Source organism: Pseudomyrmex gracilis, unplaced genomic scaffold, assembly GCF_002006095.1.
Source record: "Pseudomyrmex gracilis isolate BER0280 unplaced genomic scaffold, ASM200609v1 scaffold_63, whole genome shotgun sequence".
In the NCBI taxonomy this organism is placed as follows: Eukaryota; Metazoa; Arthropoda; class Insecta; order Hymenoptera; family Formicidae; genus Pseudomyrmex; species Pseudomyrmex gracilis.
The window spans coordinates 208056-226750 of NW_018020647.1; the positions used below are offsets into that span (position 1 = coordinate 208056).

Genomic DNA, 18695 nt, shown 5'->3' on the forward strand with positions numbered 1-18695 from the left:
ACTTTCGATTCATTTAATATAATAATTAAGTGACGTTGATTAATTGCCGGAGAAGAGAGTGCCGCAAACCGCGCGCGCTCAAAATTTTATTATCGTTTTAAACACTTTTGTTTGTTTCAAATGTTTGCCGTTTTTATTATTATTATTATTATTTCACTTGCACATCTCAAATCCGCGTGAGATCTCACTTTGACGATTGCTTTTTCCGAAGAAACAACATCTTCTCTCGTTCCTGATTGCCAGTCGCCTGGTTTATAAAAACAACCTTCGAGGCGCACATCCGGACGCATTACACCAGGCCACGGAGGATGCGCGTCTCTCTGCATGCGCGCAATTACGTAAACCAGATAGCGTAGACGGCGCGCGGTCACACATGTGTGATAGCGCGTAGTCTCGCCATACATCGCCGAAACGATCGATCTCTCGAGATAGAGTAAGTGCGGACCGCAGTTCGAAGTAAAGTGCGCCCACGTAGTCGTCGCTAAACAAGGGCACAGTCGAGAACAGCGGAGATTTGTCCCGTCGTCTGTGTGTTCTCGCTCACAGGACACATTAGAATTCTTGTTTAAAGCCGGGCACATGTTTTCCACCAGACCGTTACCGCAACGTTATCCGCGTCACGCAATTCTCGGGAAAAGCAATATCTGTTAACGTAACAACACACACGTGACGTTATATAGCAAAACTTAAAACGATGCAAAGTACCGATACACATACCGTTAATTACAAATTTCATGGGGGGGTTGGATACACCGCGATATTTTGCGGTCGCGGAAATAGCGAAAGTAATAATAATATCCGCGATAAAAAACGCTTCGAGAGAGAGATACCAGGCACGAAATGACGGCGATTTCGCGAGCACGTAATTTGTAATCTTTCATGGCAAGCGGACGGTTGCGACCGAGCGTTCTCGCGGATACATATGTATGTATGTGTAATATATATATATATATATTATACCGGAGGGAACAAAAAACACACAAATTTGATCTTCTAGTAGTCTCGCTTAAAGTCCGGCGTTCTTTTGTCGTACGTGAAACGCGCGTCCGAGCACATAGGCTATTAAACCGTTACACAACGATCTCATTTCTGTAAGCAAACGACGTTGGACATCCTAATGCAGGACAGAACTGCACATATCCTATCCTATCCTATCGTGGAAGGCGCGCGCGCTCTCTCGACTTAGAAAAGCGCTTGGCCTGCAGCGCGCGCTCGCTATAATATTTTGTATGCAATTACGATTCAGACGTCAGCGACAAAACTCGCGGCCCCTCGCGCGGAGAGTAAGCGCACGCTCACTTCTATGATTGTACAAGATACCGCTTATACCATATTTGGCAAACGCGGTAACGCGAGCGTATATATGTATACATATATCGTACACATGCACGCGTCTCGTCGTCGTGATTAACAGTCGCGGCGTTATGAAGTGAATTTATAATTTTATTGTGCAATATATATACGAGCTCTTCTGTTTTTATCGCTTCTATTCGTGACGCAATCGATCACGCCGTTCGTACGTTCTTACGTTACGCGCTCGCGCGCGTTAAGAGAAATTCTGTTTAAGGACGTTCTCCGAATTATTGATTTTCCTAGGATTTTCTTTATTTAAATTTGCGATATACATAGTTTATGATCTTATTTATACGTAGCCTTTTTGGATAATAGGGGTACACCGAAAAAATTGTATTCTCGTTTTGAGGATATCCCACTTACTTTAAGTATATTTTATACTAAAATAAGCGCCAAGAAGAGTTTCTTATTTTAAGAGGAAAATCCTCTAAATAGTAATATTGATAAGAATATATACTGATTAGAATATAAAAAGCCTCTATAGAAAAACATATATATCTCACTATCAAAAAAGATTATATTCTTAAATAAAGAATATATTCTTAATTTCAGAAGAATATCATCTAAAATCTTTAAGAAGATTTTTTAAGTATAAAATCTTCTACTTACGAGAATATAATTTTTTCGGTGTAGCAATGTTCAAATTCCAAAATATGGAAGATTTAAGTTTCAATTTTTAACATGGATTTCCTATGCCGAGCCTTTGTGAAGTGGGGTTTTTTAAAGTTACTGACGACAATTTTTGTAGGATTTTTTTCAAAAAACAAGTATGTGATAGCGGAGAGTGTCTTAATTAAAATACGATTTTGAATAATATGGCAAGCAACCCTTGTTTTCAAACTGTAGCTTTTTTTTTGTTTTGTTTGGGGAGTTTTTTTTTTGTTTTGCTGGATTTATGTGCGCTGTGTACTGCAGCTATTTTTGAACTTCTGCGCAGAGTAAGCGGGTCTTGGCAGTGCTGAATAGCTCAACTCAACTTTGTTACAGCAGTAACAAACTTACTCATGAGAAGAGATATTTTAGGTTGCTAACCACTGTATTTAGGTTGCTAACCACTGTAGTCGGAGAACGTCCTTAACACACACAAGTTGACTTTTTTGCGGGGTCAAAAATTGACGAAATGCGAAATGATAACGTTGTCCGATATATCTTTGTTTTTGCTAAGAAGTCATCGCCTTCTCAATTACGCAAGAGCGCACGCAAAAGTTGTGACAAATTTGTGATAAAAAAGATCTCAATTCTGGGTCACGGTGTGCAAAGTTCGATATTCGTTATTAAAATTAGAGTATGTTGCGGAAAAAAAAAAACAGTCGCTTGATAAAAACCGCCGTTGATGGAATAAATCGGGCGTACGCGTAATGCTTAAGCGTGCGGAAACAAATCGATAGTCCCGTGGTCGGGGGCCATGCGTGCAACCGTGCACGCATGTAGAGAGACTGCGTGGGACCTGCCGGTCGGCCCCGCCCTTTGCCGACCAGATATCATTACTCATTACGCGCGCTGTGTGCGCGCGTTGTTTATGCGTTCCCCCTTTCTCGATTAAAGGGCCGCGGAGAATCCGCGAGCACATATATCGCGTCTCTCCTTCCCCTCGTTCTTTGCGATCTTTCGCTGCACGCTGCAGATGCACCGAAATGATAAAACATGCGTCTGTTAGATGAATGGTCTCTCCGCGATCCCTGTTTTTTTTTTCTTTTCCTTTCGATTGAACGTGCCCACAGCCACCGAAGCGATATTTCCGGTTATTCGTCTATCTTTCGACCCTTTATCGACAAAACCAATTTAAGAGACTGATTAAAAAGCCTCTCCTCTCCATAGTTAGCAGAAAAAAACAATGAAAATAGAGTTTTGGTCAAATTTCTCTGTTTGAAAATAGTCTCGGCCAAATTTCTCTGTTAACATAGAAATCTGTCTGTACGACTCTATCAAATAAAGAAAACAAAGATAGACGGACGAGAAATGCGGTGCTGTTAATATCAATTTCTCGGACGTATGTGTTAATGGTAAGTATTATTTATAAACTGAACGTTCGCGCGGCGCGAATCTTCATTGGCAATCGAGATCGGTGAAGACACCGTTTTTTTTCTACGTATAGATATATCTCCGGTGAAATCTACGAAACGCGCAGATTTACGCGGGACGAGACGTATGCCACACGTAAGAGAAAATAATACTACGCAAGAGAGCGACACAATAATTTTATATCGTTTCTTCTCCCCTCGACTTCGGCGGCGCAAATCGACATATGCACCTGCCAGTCGAGAGCGAACCAGATTATTCGCTTAAGTTAACCGCAGGTATCACCAGTCACACCTGATGCGTGTGTCCACTGAGAGATACACTGGGTGCTCTTTTCGTGTCCACCTTTTTGTTCCCCCGACTCTTTTTCCTTGTGTGTGTCACGCGTGTCTGAAAAGATTGTGATATATGCTATCAGTCGAAGAGATCAAAACGGTCGGCAAGACCTCTCTCGCTGCATTTGCGTTGCAGGAAAAGAAGCAATGTAGCGGAATGACGCGCTTGGAACTGCGGTCGCGCGCTGGTGTCGGTTTAGAATGCGATACGTGGGCGAAGAGCTCGTTTCAGCCGGTCGTTTCAAGATTTGACACGCTTAAAAGGATCGGGAGAAAGCAAACGAAAATTTCAAGACTCTAGACATTTACGAAGACAATGAGAGAAAAACCTTTACATGAAAATGTTTTTGTTCTCTTTTCTTCGATCATATTTTTAAAAAATGTAAATTTTTATGTTACAAAATGTATATCGTTGACAAAATAAATTGAGTTATTCAAGTTATTGTGTATAATAAATATTTTATCGTCCTTGTTTTACCACAACAAAATTAAATTTCCACATAAAGAAGAAATATAAATCAGATGATAAATAACTAAATATTTTTTTTACATGAGTAGCGGAAATTTGATAGAACAAAACGAAAATAGAACGAGAACAATAGCTCACGTGTTAGAAAATTATACATATCTGTCATACGAGGTCAATCATTTGTAAACAGCGTGTAGCGGTACCACATTCGCGTATTAACATTCTTTTGTATTTCCCCACAATGTAACGCAAATGTAAACGTCTCGCGCTTCGAATCTCCATTCGACGCCTACATCCACGCCGGTAATGGCATAAGTTATGGGAAAGAGGGGGGCACTTGTGTGTTCCTTGAAATACCTAATCCCCCTGTAAATCACACATCGAATTTGCCAGACGCTTGCGCAAGTCTAATCGGTCATTTCACACCGCCCGAGGAGTGTTATGGAGATTGTAAATTGCGCAAGTGCCGCAACACTTGAAGTACTACTGACAGATACAATTAGATAATTATATTCGAATATAAAAGTACACAAAATCTTCTTTGTGTCGTTACTTATTACCAAAATGGCATATACTGAAAAAAAAGAAAACTAGAAATATAAATATAAATCAAAATGTTAGCTACAACTCTTTTTCAAGTATGAAACATTTTAACAAATTTACACAAAATATTCCGCACGTACATCCATTGCTTGACCCGTATTGGTGGTCTATTTCTCTTGGATAAATAAAATATCTTCTAAAATATATACTAAAATATATACTAATGGAATATATTCTTTAAAATATATTTGTCTCACAATATAGAAATTTACATGTTTATCGTTGCATTTCTTTCCTTTCCAAAATGCATGTTTCCGCCCACTGATGCGGTTATACAAATCTTTACCAGGTTAAAAAAAACCGATCTACATTAAAGATGTATTTTTTAATGTACGTTTGTGACTCTCCTTTCTCTTCTCTTTCATCCTTCTTCTTTTGGTCTGCCTACTTGTACAATACCACCGACTAAATAATTGACTGTACAATTCTTAGAATCTTTGCTAGGTAAGACTCTTGTAGACAGTTCATCTTCACTATCGTCGTTAGTCCATGTTCCTATATTTAAAAAAAAAAAATGACGATAAATCAATTATATCTTCACGCACATATTATAAAATCTCCATGTTGTGTCATATATTCAAAAATATACTTCGATCATACTAAAACAATAAAATTAAAAAAATAAAAAGTATACGTACGTAACATCTGTTGTCTCCTCGAGAGTTGAGGACAGGTTGTGAATTCATCTAAATCGTAATCAGTAATTTCAAAGCTCTCCATTTTGTTATTATATCACAATACGCTTTGTATCGTAGCTTTGTATAATAAGCAAACGCAGGTAACCTCAAAAACGTCTCAATTAAAATATAATAAACGTAGTATACATAGATAACATGTCATGTTGAATAGCGATACTAGCGCCTTCTACTCAAGCGAGGTAGAAGGTAGAACTATGCCAAAGCGCGGTAACATTCAACATGTATGTACAGCAGAATTCACGTGCGTCGTCGGGACCGATTAAATTGCATAATTCAAACTTCACTTGTAAAATGTGCCGTAAAATATGTGTGAGATGAGGAAATATATTTCCTATTGTCTTTTCATCTATGCCGCCGGTGCTTTGTCTCACTCATTGTGGTCACTTTTATGACTTTATTTAAAAAAACCAAAAATATATACACGTGTTTTTCTACTAGAATTTCTTTTTTTAACTTTTTTTAAATTTTTTTATCGATAACAAACTTGTGAAACGATAAATGCTGAATATACATAACATAAACACGCGAAAAAGTTGTATTGCGAGTGACATTGAAAAGACGTTAGTGACGTTAGCGAAAACGATTCATTTGGGATTAAGAAGTCACTTTCGTACAGATAAGAGATAATGATATACTGGCTTGTCTAAAATTCTTGACGTAAGCGGAATAAACGGAAAAGTTTACAATAACGTAAGCGCGAGATCAGTTAATGGAAATGCGATGTTTCACATTAAAAAAAAAGTGTTAGAAAAATAAATATCAACGATTTTAGTATTTTAATTGTTTCACCATATTTTTCAAGAATTGATGAAAAAACAACACCAGACAATTTATCTAAAATTTGTAAAATGTACGTGTGAGTTACAAGCATTTTTTTTTTAAATAAATAAGACTGTTTCAGACAAACAAAGATATAAACAAATAATGTTACGTTTGTGTAAATGATAGAAAAGCGTATCGCATGACACACATAAACCTGATGGTTTTATGAAATATTCGAGAAGAAATATCTGGAAAAATAGCCAAAAAGTTGACAAATATAATTGCCAAGTATGTGTGTGTGTGATTAAATAATAATAAAAAAATTAAATCTTTGCAAAAAATGTGATTAAATTTACTCGATAACGCGCGCGCGGAGTATTACGTTTTCAGAAAGTTTTCCTATCAGCAAAATCTACGAACGGGAACAGTCGACAGATAATAGATATCTGCGACGAGACGCTGTCATCAAAAGTACCGCGCTCAGTTCGTACGCGACGTTCAATCGCGGATGACGGTTCGACGATCGATTCGACAATTTCTCCCTTCGCGGTGTTAGACGTCTCTAATTCGGCACGTCCGTCAGCGCTCGTACTCACAAACCGAAGCAATCAATGTCAATCGGTCACCTTGCGTAATCACCGCGCGCACATGTTTCTCTCTTAAAATTACAAAAACATTCGCGTTCTTTCTCAAACAATCAACAATACCAGATAAGTTTCGCACGTGCTAAATTTGTAAACAGTTCATCATTCAGCACGCGTCGAAGCAATTCGTCATTTTGATCGCAACAATCGAAAATCAAATTTAACTCACCGAAATAGTCAATTATTGCGACGTGTTGCGGTCGCGAAAAACTCGAGTGCGTAAAATAAAAACAAAAGTACAAAAAAAAAAGTGTTCGATTGCGCATCGAACTGACGGCGCAGCGCGTTGATTGATCGAAGATTGAAACGTAACCGCGCAAACGTGTATGTTTTAAGCACGCAAAAGAGTGTGTGTGTGTGCGATAATTTAATTGCTCCTTTTAATCTAATTATAATTATAATTGAAAATTGAACTCTCTGTGATATATATATTTTGAATTAAATTGTAATTTCAACGATAGCAATCGGCAACGTGTCGAGCGTGATAAAATCGTTCTCTCGGTGTTAAACGAAAAAAAAAAAATAATCAAACGTGAAACGCGTTCAGTTTCTTTGTCTACCAGCGAAGAAACAAACACGCGTCTTTTTTTTTTTTTTATTTTTTTTTTATTTGGCATCTCGGCATTCGATTTGCGCGCTTCGAGAGAAGGATTGCTCTCAAAGGAGCAATATCAACCGTCGCACTCATCCGAGTGAATTCAGAATGCAATTACCTGCGAGACGTATAGTCTTCGAATTCGATCGGAGAGCTAAAGTTGTATGACTGGACTACTATTTCATTCGCTTCGGGGGTACGTGATCTCGCCTCTTGGGAGGCATTCTATTAAATATAAGCGCTCTCGTCGCAAAAAAAAGGAACGCGACGCGTTATAAAATAATTGTCAGCGAAAGAAGGTTTATATTGACTTGACTTGATTGTCGAGATAGTCGAGTCGGTGTTTGCGCGCGCGCGATATATACGCGAGACATGGTATCAGAATGCGCGGAAAACTGGGACGAATGCGAGTCGAGCAACCTTACGGAGGCCGAATATCTAAACAGAGTGCTTGGACCCAAATATCTGCCGCAGAAGTTAGTGATACCGCTCACGATAGTCTACGTGGTGATATTCATCACCGGCATCTTCGGCAATGTCGCCACGTGCACGGTCATCGCCCGGAACACGTCCATGCGGACCACAACCAATTATTACCTCTTCAGTCTGGCCATATCCGACCTCACTCTACTTGTGCTGGGTGAGCAATTAAAAAAAAAAAAGCAGCAGCATCGCTATTATATCGATCGTCTTTATAAATTACGCAGTTATTTTTAACGCAGTCTGAACTTTAGCAATTAATTTATTTTGCCGTTATTACGCCTCATTTCTCTTTGATCTTTAATTCTGTGAAAATTCACGGTGCTCCTGTTTCAATCAGAAATCAATACACGAGGAGCATCATCATATCGACGCACTAAATCGCGATGTTACTTCGATCTCTGGCAGATTTTTTTATTCGTCGATAATGCGATTTTGATAATTAGAATAAAAAATGATCGATAACGATAATCGGTTCGGTTACAACAGGTTTCACATTTGGTTGTAACACAGAATAATACACCCGGCTGTGTCACTTGAAAATCCGTTTGTAATTAATTTACTGTTTTTTTACTTTACAAGGCGCAAAAAAGTGTCAGTAATAAATAACGAATTTCGTCGAAGAGAAACAAATTGCTTCGGATTTAAAGCTAGATAGATCGACAAAAACCAAATGAGTATCTTTAACACGACGGCGAGTAAAAACAAGAATTACTCGCGTAAATTTTTACCTGTTTTTTAATTACTTTTACATTTTTTTTTTCGTTTTAGCAACTTTTTATTTGTCCGTTACGTGTGCAAAAATATGGAGAAAAAACGCGTATATAATATTGAATAAATATAAATATATTATTTTCAAACTGCTAAAGTAGCACTAGAAAAATAAAAGAACTCTGATTGCAATTAAAGACTGCTGAGAACTGAAAAAAAAAAAGAATGATTTCAATTAACTATATATGTACTTCTAATATTTTTTCCTTCACATAAGATGTTTGCGACTTTTTGTTGTAATTGTTGTTCTTATTTGTTCGCGACACAAAAAGTTGTTTCTAAAAATATGAAAACACATGATGCAAACATTTCGAGACAAAAAAAAAACTCGAACAATTTTCCTCCTCTCTTCGTGATAAATGCAATCAATTATTGTTTGTTATCTGTATTATCGCAAAACATGATTACGATTACTTGACACGAGACGCTCGCCTGCGTACCGCGCATTGACGTAGATACGAAGATACGAAGCTTGAAATTAATCTCTGTTTTACGTCTACGGCAGCAATTGTTATCTTCGTAGTGTACTTTGTTTACCAATGGCGACAACAATCTTTTGTATTTACCTCGTTTCGAGGAATTCACGAAACTGAAAATTTCCTCTAAATGTGCTCAACAAATTAAACTCTCAAATATCTAACTCGACATAAGATTTTGAAAAGTTTTGCTGATAAAGTAAACTCACACAAATCGAAATCGATCCGAGCTCGAGAACAAAGAAGTCAATTGTTCTCCTTATCTCTAAAGTTTCGATTATTTATAACTTGTCAGTCGAGAGTGTGTAAAATCACGATTACAATGAAAATCGAAAAGCTTTCATTTAACCCTTTCGCTACGATTGAACCGATCGTGGTGCTGTACAGATATATGTGTACTCTTCTTCGCAATGCGAATTAACGACATTAAGTAATAAATATAAAAACATCTAAAAACATTTCCGTAACGGCTTTTAGTGCGAGATAAAGAAGAGATCCACTATAGTGGCAATTTGTTCTGAAAGATCATTTTTAGCGGAAAGCCACTATAGTGGCGCGTAGAGCTTAAAGGGTTAAAAAAGCTTTTTGTGTTCAACGCTGAAAGAAGAGGCCGGACTTTACGAGGGCTTTGGTGTCGATTGCAGAGCTTTAAAAGATGAACAGGCGGACGCAGATTACGCGTCACGCGATTACCGAGTAGCTATTATATTTTTTAGACTGGAAAAGCGTCGTGACACACATACACGTTAAAGTCGACGCGCTTCGAAAAACGAAAAAAAACAAAATCGGAAAAAATATCAGAATATCGTTTTACATTTTTCCGCGTATATGTGAACAATTCTCACAAGATACATAATCATCTCTTAATTAATTATTTCAGGTCTTCCCAATGAGTTGAGTGTTTTCTGGCAGCAATATCCGTGGATGATGGGCGCGGAACTTTGCAAAATTCGGGCATACGTGTCGGAGATGTAAGAAAAGTCTCTTAGTCTTGCCTTTTTAATACCATTCCATTGAAATTCGGCGCGCTTGATCTTAGGCAATATTTATAATCTTTGCAGGTCATCTTACGTGTCAGTTCTCACAATCATGGCTTTTTCCATCGAGAGATATTTGGCTATCTGTCACCCGCTTCGCGTCTATTCGATGAGCGGTCTGAAAAGATCTACTTGCTTCATTCTCGCGGCCTGGTCGATCGCGATCGTCTCGGCGATACCGTTCGCGATTTACACCAAGGTCCACTTCGTTGAGTATCCACAAGGTTGAGCCAACACATGTGTTTTTTTTCTTTAAACCAACACACACACACACACACACACATGCTTTGTTTTTAGAAAAAATATACACACACACGCAACTTTTTTTACATACTTTTTATTTATATATGTGTGATATCAAATTGTCACTTTAGGATCGGGAAATTTTTCGGCCGATTCAGCGATCTGCGCGATGCTTCTGTCCAACATGCCGAATTATCCGCTTCACGAGCTCAGTTGTGTTTTGTTCTTTCTGATACCGATGCTCGTGATACTGATATTGTACACAAGAATGGGATTTAAAATTAAGAAAAGCACTGAGAACGCGCTTGATAAGATACAGGGCGCTGTTCATGGCGATTATCGACAAATCGAATCCAGAAAATCTGTTATCAGAATGTTGAGTACGTTACAGTTTCTATTTATTTTTCTCTTATAAAGAGCATTTCGCGCGAGCAAATGAACGAGTGTAATTTACAGATATCAGATTAACTTAAAACTAATTTTTACTTAAGTTTTGTCTTCCTAAGAAACGTGTAAATTTGTTTTTCAGGCGCAGTTGTCGTCATGTTTTTCCTGTGCTGGGCTCCATTTCACGCTCAACGACTTCTTTATATCTACGCCCAGGACTTCTCTCATTACGTGGACTTGAACGAATGGCTTTACATTTTTAGCGGCTGTCTTTATTACTTCAACAGCACCGTCAATCCAATTCTCTACAATTTGATGAGCATGAAGTACCGCAAGGCATTCAGACGAACTCTGTGTCGCAGAAATAAAAAGCCAGCGAATAGATTATCAAATAAGGAATTGAACAAAGCTTGCAATCGACAAATTACATGTTCTGTTAGGTATGGATGAAAATTTTTAACGATTTATCATCTCATAAAAACCATAAAAATGCAATATTTCTAAAAGCTTCATACATTATTAAAAAAAAAAAAATGTTTAATTTTAATAACGTTATCATTTTTTAATAAAATATTAAAAATACTATTCTTTCCTATCTCTTTTCAAAGAGAGATTTGTTGTTTTTTTGTTCGTGTTCACACGTAATGTATACCGCATCTGTAATGAGTCTGCATTTTCTTTTTAGACATACCATCGCTCAGGCCAAAGAGATGTTTTGTTTTACATCGAGCGGAGAGGAAAATATGAGGAGTAACAATAGAAATGATAGAATAACGAGTTTTTCTCAAAATGCTTGCTTATTACAAAGGGAGAATTCATCCTCGGAACCTGTCTTTGTAAAACAGCATTTCCCTGTCCGTTCCCAACTTAGTAACGAAAGCACGACGTCCACAAGAAGATCAGATGATACTGTTTCCATAACTAGAAGCAGTCTGTAATTTTTAGCTTTTTTTTGTTTTTTTTTTACTCTTCCATTTTTAATCAAATGTAACGTAGAACGTTGTAAATATTATTATTACGTATAATTCTAATTATATAAATATTGATCGAAATTGTGTATAAATCATATGAAAATTTTTCACGACATTGCAACCAATTGCGTAATTAAAATTAATAAGATGATATTATCAATTAATGCGAAAAAAAATTTTATACGATTTATAAAACAATAAATAGAAATTTTTTATTCTGGTCCAACAATATTTTCCATCAACTCTCTGATGTGAATATATTTTCGCATGTAAATACGGCAACGTGAAGTGTATTTTAATAATGAGTTATGTTTTGTGAAAAAACATATGTGTGCATTTTACTTTGATAAAAATCAAGCTCTCCAGGTTGTCCCATCACTGACATTATTAATCTATTTCTGATCGATTTTCAATACGCTATATATTATACAAGGTATTTTTCGTCATTTTCGCGGTTTCCAATATAAGAGATTTATAAGAAAACATTTTGAAAAGAAAACTTGAATACAAGACATTTTTCGCTTATTTTTGTTTTGTTGGCTGAGAAAAGCGTAACAAATTTCAGATCACAAGTTTTTCTGACATCGCCGATAAATTCTAGTGTGTAAAGTGCAAAATAACGTAACCTAATACGTTTGCGTTTCAATTAATGAGTCGCGAAAGCGTCATAATGGACAAAAGACTCACCGGTTTGTAGCGAAGCATTTCTATAAACGATTCGATGATTTATGGCAAAAAAAAAAATGATGGTCCGCTCGATCTATCTTTATTTACAGACGAATCGCTTCTCAGGCTCGCGTCTCGTGTAAAATTTCTCACTTAAGCGGATAAAAACACAAAAAAAAAAAAAAAAAAATGAGGAAACGTTTATCCGAAGCTTTGCCACCTTATCGTTATCGCGACGAGCATTAATCGCGCGGACGCAATGAAGAAGTAAGAACGTGTGAGCGCGAGTTGTCTGACAAAAAGAGGTTTTATTAATTGCTCGTTTTATGTATTCCAGTGTGTGCTCAACGATCATCCCCGTTTTTGTTCGCATTCATTCATTCGGTGGCGAATACAAACGCCACGTTGCAACGTCTGCTCAAAAAAAGTAACGAATTCAATCATGTGACAGAGGTTGTATCAATGACGAGAGTTAATGGTACGTTAGAGTCCCCGAATGAAAATGTGGTGAATCGATAACGTGTCTCTCGCTTGTGCGTAAACGTTTTGGATTCAAAAGATAGATACTGCTTTGCATAATTACGGACCCGAGTTAATAAACGATTCGTTCAATTTGTCGACTTGGAAAATTGAAATTCCACATAGCGCGTTATTACGTTAATCCGAAACTCGATTTCCAAAATTTGTCCCAAACGGTATGTAGGTCGTATTAATATGTACGTATACACTTGTGTGATAAATCTCTCAAGGTACGCGCGGAGAATTTCAAAAACGATGCTTTAGCGAGAATGTTTTCGCGAGCGTTCTAGCGAAGAAAAAGAAAAATACATCTATTTCTCTCAAACGGTTTAACGTTACACACAAAGCTCTTTCAAATTGCTGCGATACCTGTTTTTTTTTTTTTTTTGCTTTTACCTTTCTTTCTTCTAAAAAAATCGCGACTTTATTCGATTTCGATCGCTACATTGAGCAAAGTATGAGTTTCCGCGGAAGCTCGCGGTGGCGATAAAACGTTATCGATCTATTGCAGCTCGCGTTTTACTGTTACTTGCTCGGCGTGATACTTCTGCTGGCAGATTCTTATGCAACAAAATTGCCGCGTACGAGTACGTACCACGTTTTTCATCGATATCAAGCGCATTTGCCAAAAGAAGCGATGGCGTTGCGAGCACGTGGCAGAAGAACGTCCGATCTGTCGCAAGGAGCATCGAGACATCGTCGCAAGGACGTGATTCACTTTCTAATTGACAAAACAATTCCGCAATGTAGCCGGATGTAGCGTCGTTGATGGTACAAGCTCGCTTTTTTTGTTTTCGCGGATAATAATGTCTATATATTCGATAAAAAAATATCGCACATGTATTATTAATCATTGTATCTTCAGGTCACGACATCTGAAATGCATTTTTTTTTTTTTTTTTGAAACGGTGAAATCAATAAAACAAAATTAGAGAAAAAATATTGTTTCCGATAAAATCACTTCGCTATTAATCAATGAAAAATGATCGTGTGTGCCCCAGCGCAACAAGTTTAGAACCGATTGATGCGACTATTTCAGACACGCGCGACAGAATTTACAAAGTAAACCCGAAATGTCAACAAGTTGATTAAAGGTGAGAGCCGCCATATAATTTCTTTTCATCAATCTTTAATCTCAAATCTCATTTTCAAGCTATTCAGTTTTTAAAAAACTGTGTGTGTGTGTGTGTGTGTGTTCCACTTGTTTTCTCAGTTCTCTCAAGACGAACCGCCCACTTTATTTTTGCTAAAACAATACGCATCGAGTATTCCGGTTTTTTTTTCGAAGTATAATAGGGATCGTGTCGAGCTGGTGGCGCGACATGCTCCTTCGACGGGGTTGGAAGTGTGGTGGATGGAGCGTCTGGCCCGAGAGCGAACACAGGCCGTCACTTGTCCGCGGTCTGTCGACAGAAGCACTTTTCACCCCCGTTTGTTCCGTTGCGTTGAGAACGCAATAATGAGAATCAGCGACATGATCTCGTTTTCGAAAAACTAAACGATCACACAACAGAGTCAGTTTTGAGTGAACACGCGCGAGACCTTACTCGATTCGACGTGTGTTGAGAGAATCGAATTGGAAGATTGCAAGAGCTTCTGTGAGAGTGATAAAAGAATTTTTTATCGCGAAACGAGAGAATAATTTGATAAGTGAGAAACGCGTCGCAATCGCAGCGACACAAGGAAGTGATTGATCTATCTCATTATAAACGTGTACACATTTGTAAACTATGCAAATACTGGAAGGTAATCTTATCGCCTTCGACATCGACAGTCTGGAAAATCTAAATCTAAGCGAGTCCGAATACATAACGAAGTACATGGGTGATAAATATCGGCCGATGTCATTTTTGTTGCCGATCACCTTCGCTTACATGACAATTTTTGTTACCGGTATAATAGGAAATATTCTCACCTGCATTATTATGAGAAAACTATCGACCACGCAAACTCCGACGAACTATTATTTGTTCAATCTTGCTGTGTCCGATCTGCTACTTTTAATTCTTGGTGAGCGGATTATTATTTCGTTGATGAATTGTATATTTCAATTAGAGACAAAGTTTGTTTAATATTTTACATAGAAATTACAGTCAAACTCTCTGTATTGTTTTTTATTTTTTCTTTCCATTTCTTTGGCAACAATTAAGCGCATTAAAATAAATATGTCACAAAGATATTTCTCACTCTGCGCATGTGCGATCACGAGAAAAAAAAAATATATAATAGCAATCAACTGCACGGGGGGACAAATTAACTTTAGAGAGAAAAAAAAACTCACACAACAGGGAAAAACTAACAATACAGGAGTTCGACTGTGATTGCAAAATATAAGACTTATTGGTATGTAAAATGTTCACAATTCGTTTTTTCTGAAAAATGCACACAGATATACATGCCAATCTTAACTTACATCAAGAACACATGTTTTTGGAGAAACATAAATTTTTCGGATAAAGATGAATCATTCATCTTCTTGCATTTCAACAGTATATACATGTGTGTGCGTGTAAAACTATAAAAATCTATTAAAAATGAGACTGATGAATGTTATTCATTCACACTCAGAAGACGGTCGCAGTATATAATCCTGTTTATTATATTGCGTTTTGAACAGAAATGTCTCGCGATTAATCAAGCAGCATTTTTCTTGCGTGTTTTAGAAAGGGAAATAAAGTATACAATTTTTCACAGATGATGCTTGGTATCAGTCAAGTTGTTTCTTGGTGTAAATAAAATCAGACGCGCAATCTTCGATAAAATATCTTCTCTCGTCTCGTTCTCTTTCACAGTTTCCCCGACGCGAGATGTGTGCACTTTAAACAATCTGTCAGGAGAGATTACAAGCTTGATTAACAATAATATAAAACAAATCCCCTGTTGTTTTGACGCTACGAGCAAAATAAGACTTAGGCTATTATTTTAGTCGGTATGCTTAAAAATTATTGCTTTTTATATATAACAAATGTATACGCGAGGTTCTCGGAAAATATTTTTTTATTATTTATTTTCATTTTTCGTTGACTTCTTAATCGCGGGACTTTGTCATCGATATTTGTGCTTCACAAATCCTGTAACGTCCCGTAAAATGCGTGACGGTATGAAAAATGGAAGCTTTGCGTCGACACGTAATATAATCACGAACAATATCTGTCAGTCTTGTGCAATATAATTCATGACAGTACATTTTTAGAGTAATTACTTAATATCAAAAAATAAAGAACAAAGGGGAAGATTAATTGGGTCAAATTACTTTTCATTTCCGACTTTCTCGTTCTCCTACAACGCGCGCGTTGTACACAGGGTTTATTGTCTTCTCTCTTTACGCGCACTCTACGCGCGCGTTATTTATTTTAGCATTATATGTAAATATTTCACATACACGCAATATCGAAATATACACATTTGATACAACAACAGCTCGAGCAAAAAGAAAAGAACCAGAATCGGTATTGCGGTAAACTAGTAGCAACAATAAAATCTCGACACGCGCTTTTTTTTGAGAGAAAAATATTTTTTGTTCGCAGGAGTGCCCAACGAATTGATGATATTCTGGGAGAAATATCCGTGGACGCTCGGACTGAGTATTTGCAAATTACGAGCGTACGTGTCGGAAACGTAAGTTCGGTCGATATTAAAAAATATATTATTAAATATAAAATAAAATAAAAGGTGATGTGTGTGTAAAATCGCGAATCGTACAATTCAACTGTTTGTTTGTTTTTTTTTTTTTTTTTTATTTTCACACACTTCTTTTGAAGCGCTAACTTTTATGCGTTTGTTTTTAAGGTCGTCTTACGTGTCGGTGTTAATGATAGTCACTTTCTCACTAGAAAGGTACCTAGCGATATGCCATCCCTTTCAGTTGTACGCGAAGAGCGGGATGAAACGACCTGTAAGATTTATCGTTAGCGCCTGGTTGCTGGCTCTCGTGTGTGCGCTACCTTTCGGGATTTACACGACCGTTAATTATTTAGAATATCCCGCACGTGAGTGTTCTGCTATCTTTTTATCGAATAATCAATCTTGAATCTTATTTTTTGTTTTGTTTGGAACACATATATGGCGTAAACAGTTTCAAAATTGTTTATCTGGAGCGCGAAACATTTTGCGTTTACATTTTTATTCGCAGAATCCGGTCGTCCTTCCGAAAAATCGGCTTTTTGCGCCATGTTGTTGCACAGCATTCCTGTATTTCCGCTGTACGAGCTAAGCTGTTTCATGTTCTTTCTCGTGCCGATGGTGTACATCGCGGTGGTCTACGTGAAGATCAGTTTGCGAATAAGACGTAACAATTTGAAGCACAATAACGTCAATAGTTCTGTTCACGGCGACAGGCACGCTCAAACACGAAAAGCCGTTCGATTGCTAAGTAAGTTTCCATCCTTCCCGAAGATATCGGGCACGTAACACGATGTCTTGTGTATTTCTTTTTACTCTCAATATTCTTTAATAAAGCATTTTATTGCGAGAGACAAACAATTAACAAAGTTTGCCGGCGCAAAAACGGAAAATAGTTTAAAAACAATTGCTTCAATGTCATTTTGCGTTAATCGCAAAAATCGATCAATTGCACAAGAAGATGCGATAGCGCGCGATGCGGCGTTCTATATATTTCTCGTTTTCTTTGGAAAGAAATAAAAGTATCATTAATCGCATTTCACAAGAGAATTTTCTTATCTCGGATTCCAGATGTCTTAAATTCGTTGTCGAATAAATGTTTGAGCAGAAAACTATACATAGTATCGTACCTCTTCTAAAAGATTAAATCTGAATAATTAATAAAAACCGCATTAAAATATGAGTCTCTTGTGCGCAGACACGTTTCGGAATAACAACGTTTTGGGACGATTCCAGAGAAACAGATTAACAGAAAAGAAATAAATCCAATATCACTTACTTCCAGGTGCGGTAGTGATAGCGTTTTTTATGTGCTGGGCGCCGTTTCACATCCAACGCATACTGTACGTGTATCAAATACCGCTACTTGAGGAAATCGACGAATGGCTATTTCCAATAGCCGGGCTTCTTTATTATTTTAGCTGTACAGTAAATCCGATTCTATACTGCATCATGAGCAAGAAGTATAGGACCGAGTTCAAACGGATACTCGGATGCTCGGAGATACCGATCAATATGGAAACACATCTTTAGGTGAGCAAACGATAAATTTATATGCGCGAATATACACATATATAAACACACTTGTGTAAGCGCCTGAAAAAGAATTCTGTTTGAATATTTCTTTCTTTGCCGAATGGCTTGATATGTGTTGTCTTGTAGCTAATGCCCTTATCTGTTTATTATTGTATAATTCCCTTGAGAAAGGTCGTATCGCATCATCTCTAGGAACACATGTTATTGTATCGTGCATGATTTTGCACCGAAAAAATTATATTCTTGTAAGTAGAAGATTTTATACTTAAAAAATCTTCTTAAAGATTTTAGATGATATTCTTCTGAAATTAAGAATATATTCTTTATTTAAGAATATATTCTTAATTTAAGAATATAGTCTTTTTCGATAGTGAGATATATATGTGTTTCTATATAAAGGCTTTTTATATTCTAATCAGTATATACACAGTTTGTCCGGAAAGTTCCCGGACTACGTGAATTAAAAATCGAAAATGAAAGATATGGTTTATTAAACAAGTTTACACTTCA

General features: G+C 37.1%; 2 protein-coding genes across 4 annotated transcripts in view; both read left to right on the forward strand.

Annotated features, from left to right (window-relative positions):
• Window positions 1-6724: 6724 nt before the first annotated feature.
• LOC109854348 (neuropeptides capa receptor-like) lies at window positions 6725-12156 on the forward strand. The gene is made up of 6 exons (XM_020427348.1): window positions 6725-8118; window positions 10086-10176; window positions 10267-10466; window positions 10617-10865; window positions 11015-11312; window positions 11558-12156. The coding sequence occupies exons 1-6, from the start codon at window positions 7851-7853 to the stop codon at window positions 11808-11810; spliced, it is 1359 nt and encodes a 452-aa protein (XP_020282937.1). The 5' UTR covers window positions 6725-7850; the 3' UTR covers window positions 11811-12156.
• Window positions 12157-12421: 265 nt separating this feature from the next.
• The window catches only part of LOC109854337 (neuropeptides capa receptor-like), an 8390-nt gene continuing 2116 nt past the window's right edge, over window positions 12422-18695 (forward strand). The window contains exons 1-7 of one of the 3 annotated variants that reach the window (XM_020427322.1): window positions 12422-12532; window positions 12620-12776; window positions 12847-12987; window positions 16556-16646; window positions 16818-17017; window positions 17161-17400; window positions 17935-18182. In XM_020427322.1, coding sequence (XP_020282911.1) covers window position 12776; window positions 12847-12987; window positions 16556-16646; window positions 16818-17017; window positions 17161-17400; window positions 17935-18182 — 921 coding nt within the window. In that variant the 5' untranslated portion in view covers window positions 12422-12532; window positions 12620-12775. Of the gene's footprint in view, window positions 12533-12619; window positions 12777-12846; window positions 12988-14649; window positions 15039-16555; window positions 16647-16817; window positions 17018-17160; window positions 17401-17934; window positions 18183-18695 lie in introns of those variants that run through there. The other 2 variants (XM_020427320.1, XM_020427321.1) reach the window with 2 other exon arrangements.

Bases quoted from the DNA above. Each gene is read 5' to 3' on its own strand.
- LOC109854348 (XM_020427348.1), top strand. From the start codon at position 7,851: ATGGTATCAGAATGCGCGGAAAACTGGGACGAATGCGAGTCGAGCAAC. The intron at 10,177-10,266 runs GTAAGAAAAGTC...TAATCTTTGCAG, and splicing joins CGGGCATACGTGTCGGAGAT to GTCATCTTACGTGTCAGTTC. The intron at 10,866-11,014 runs GTACGTTACAGT...TTTGTTTTTCAG, and splicing joins ATCTGTTATCAGAATGTTGA to GCGCAGTTGTCGTCATGTTT.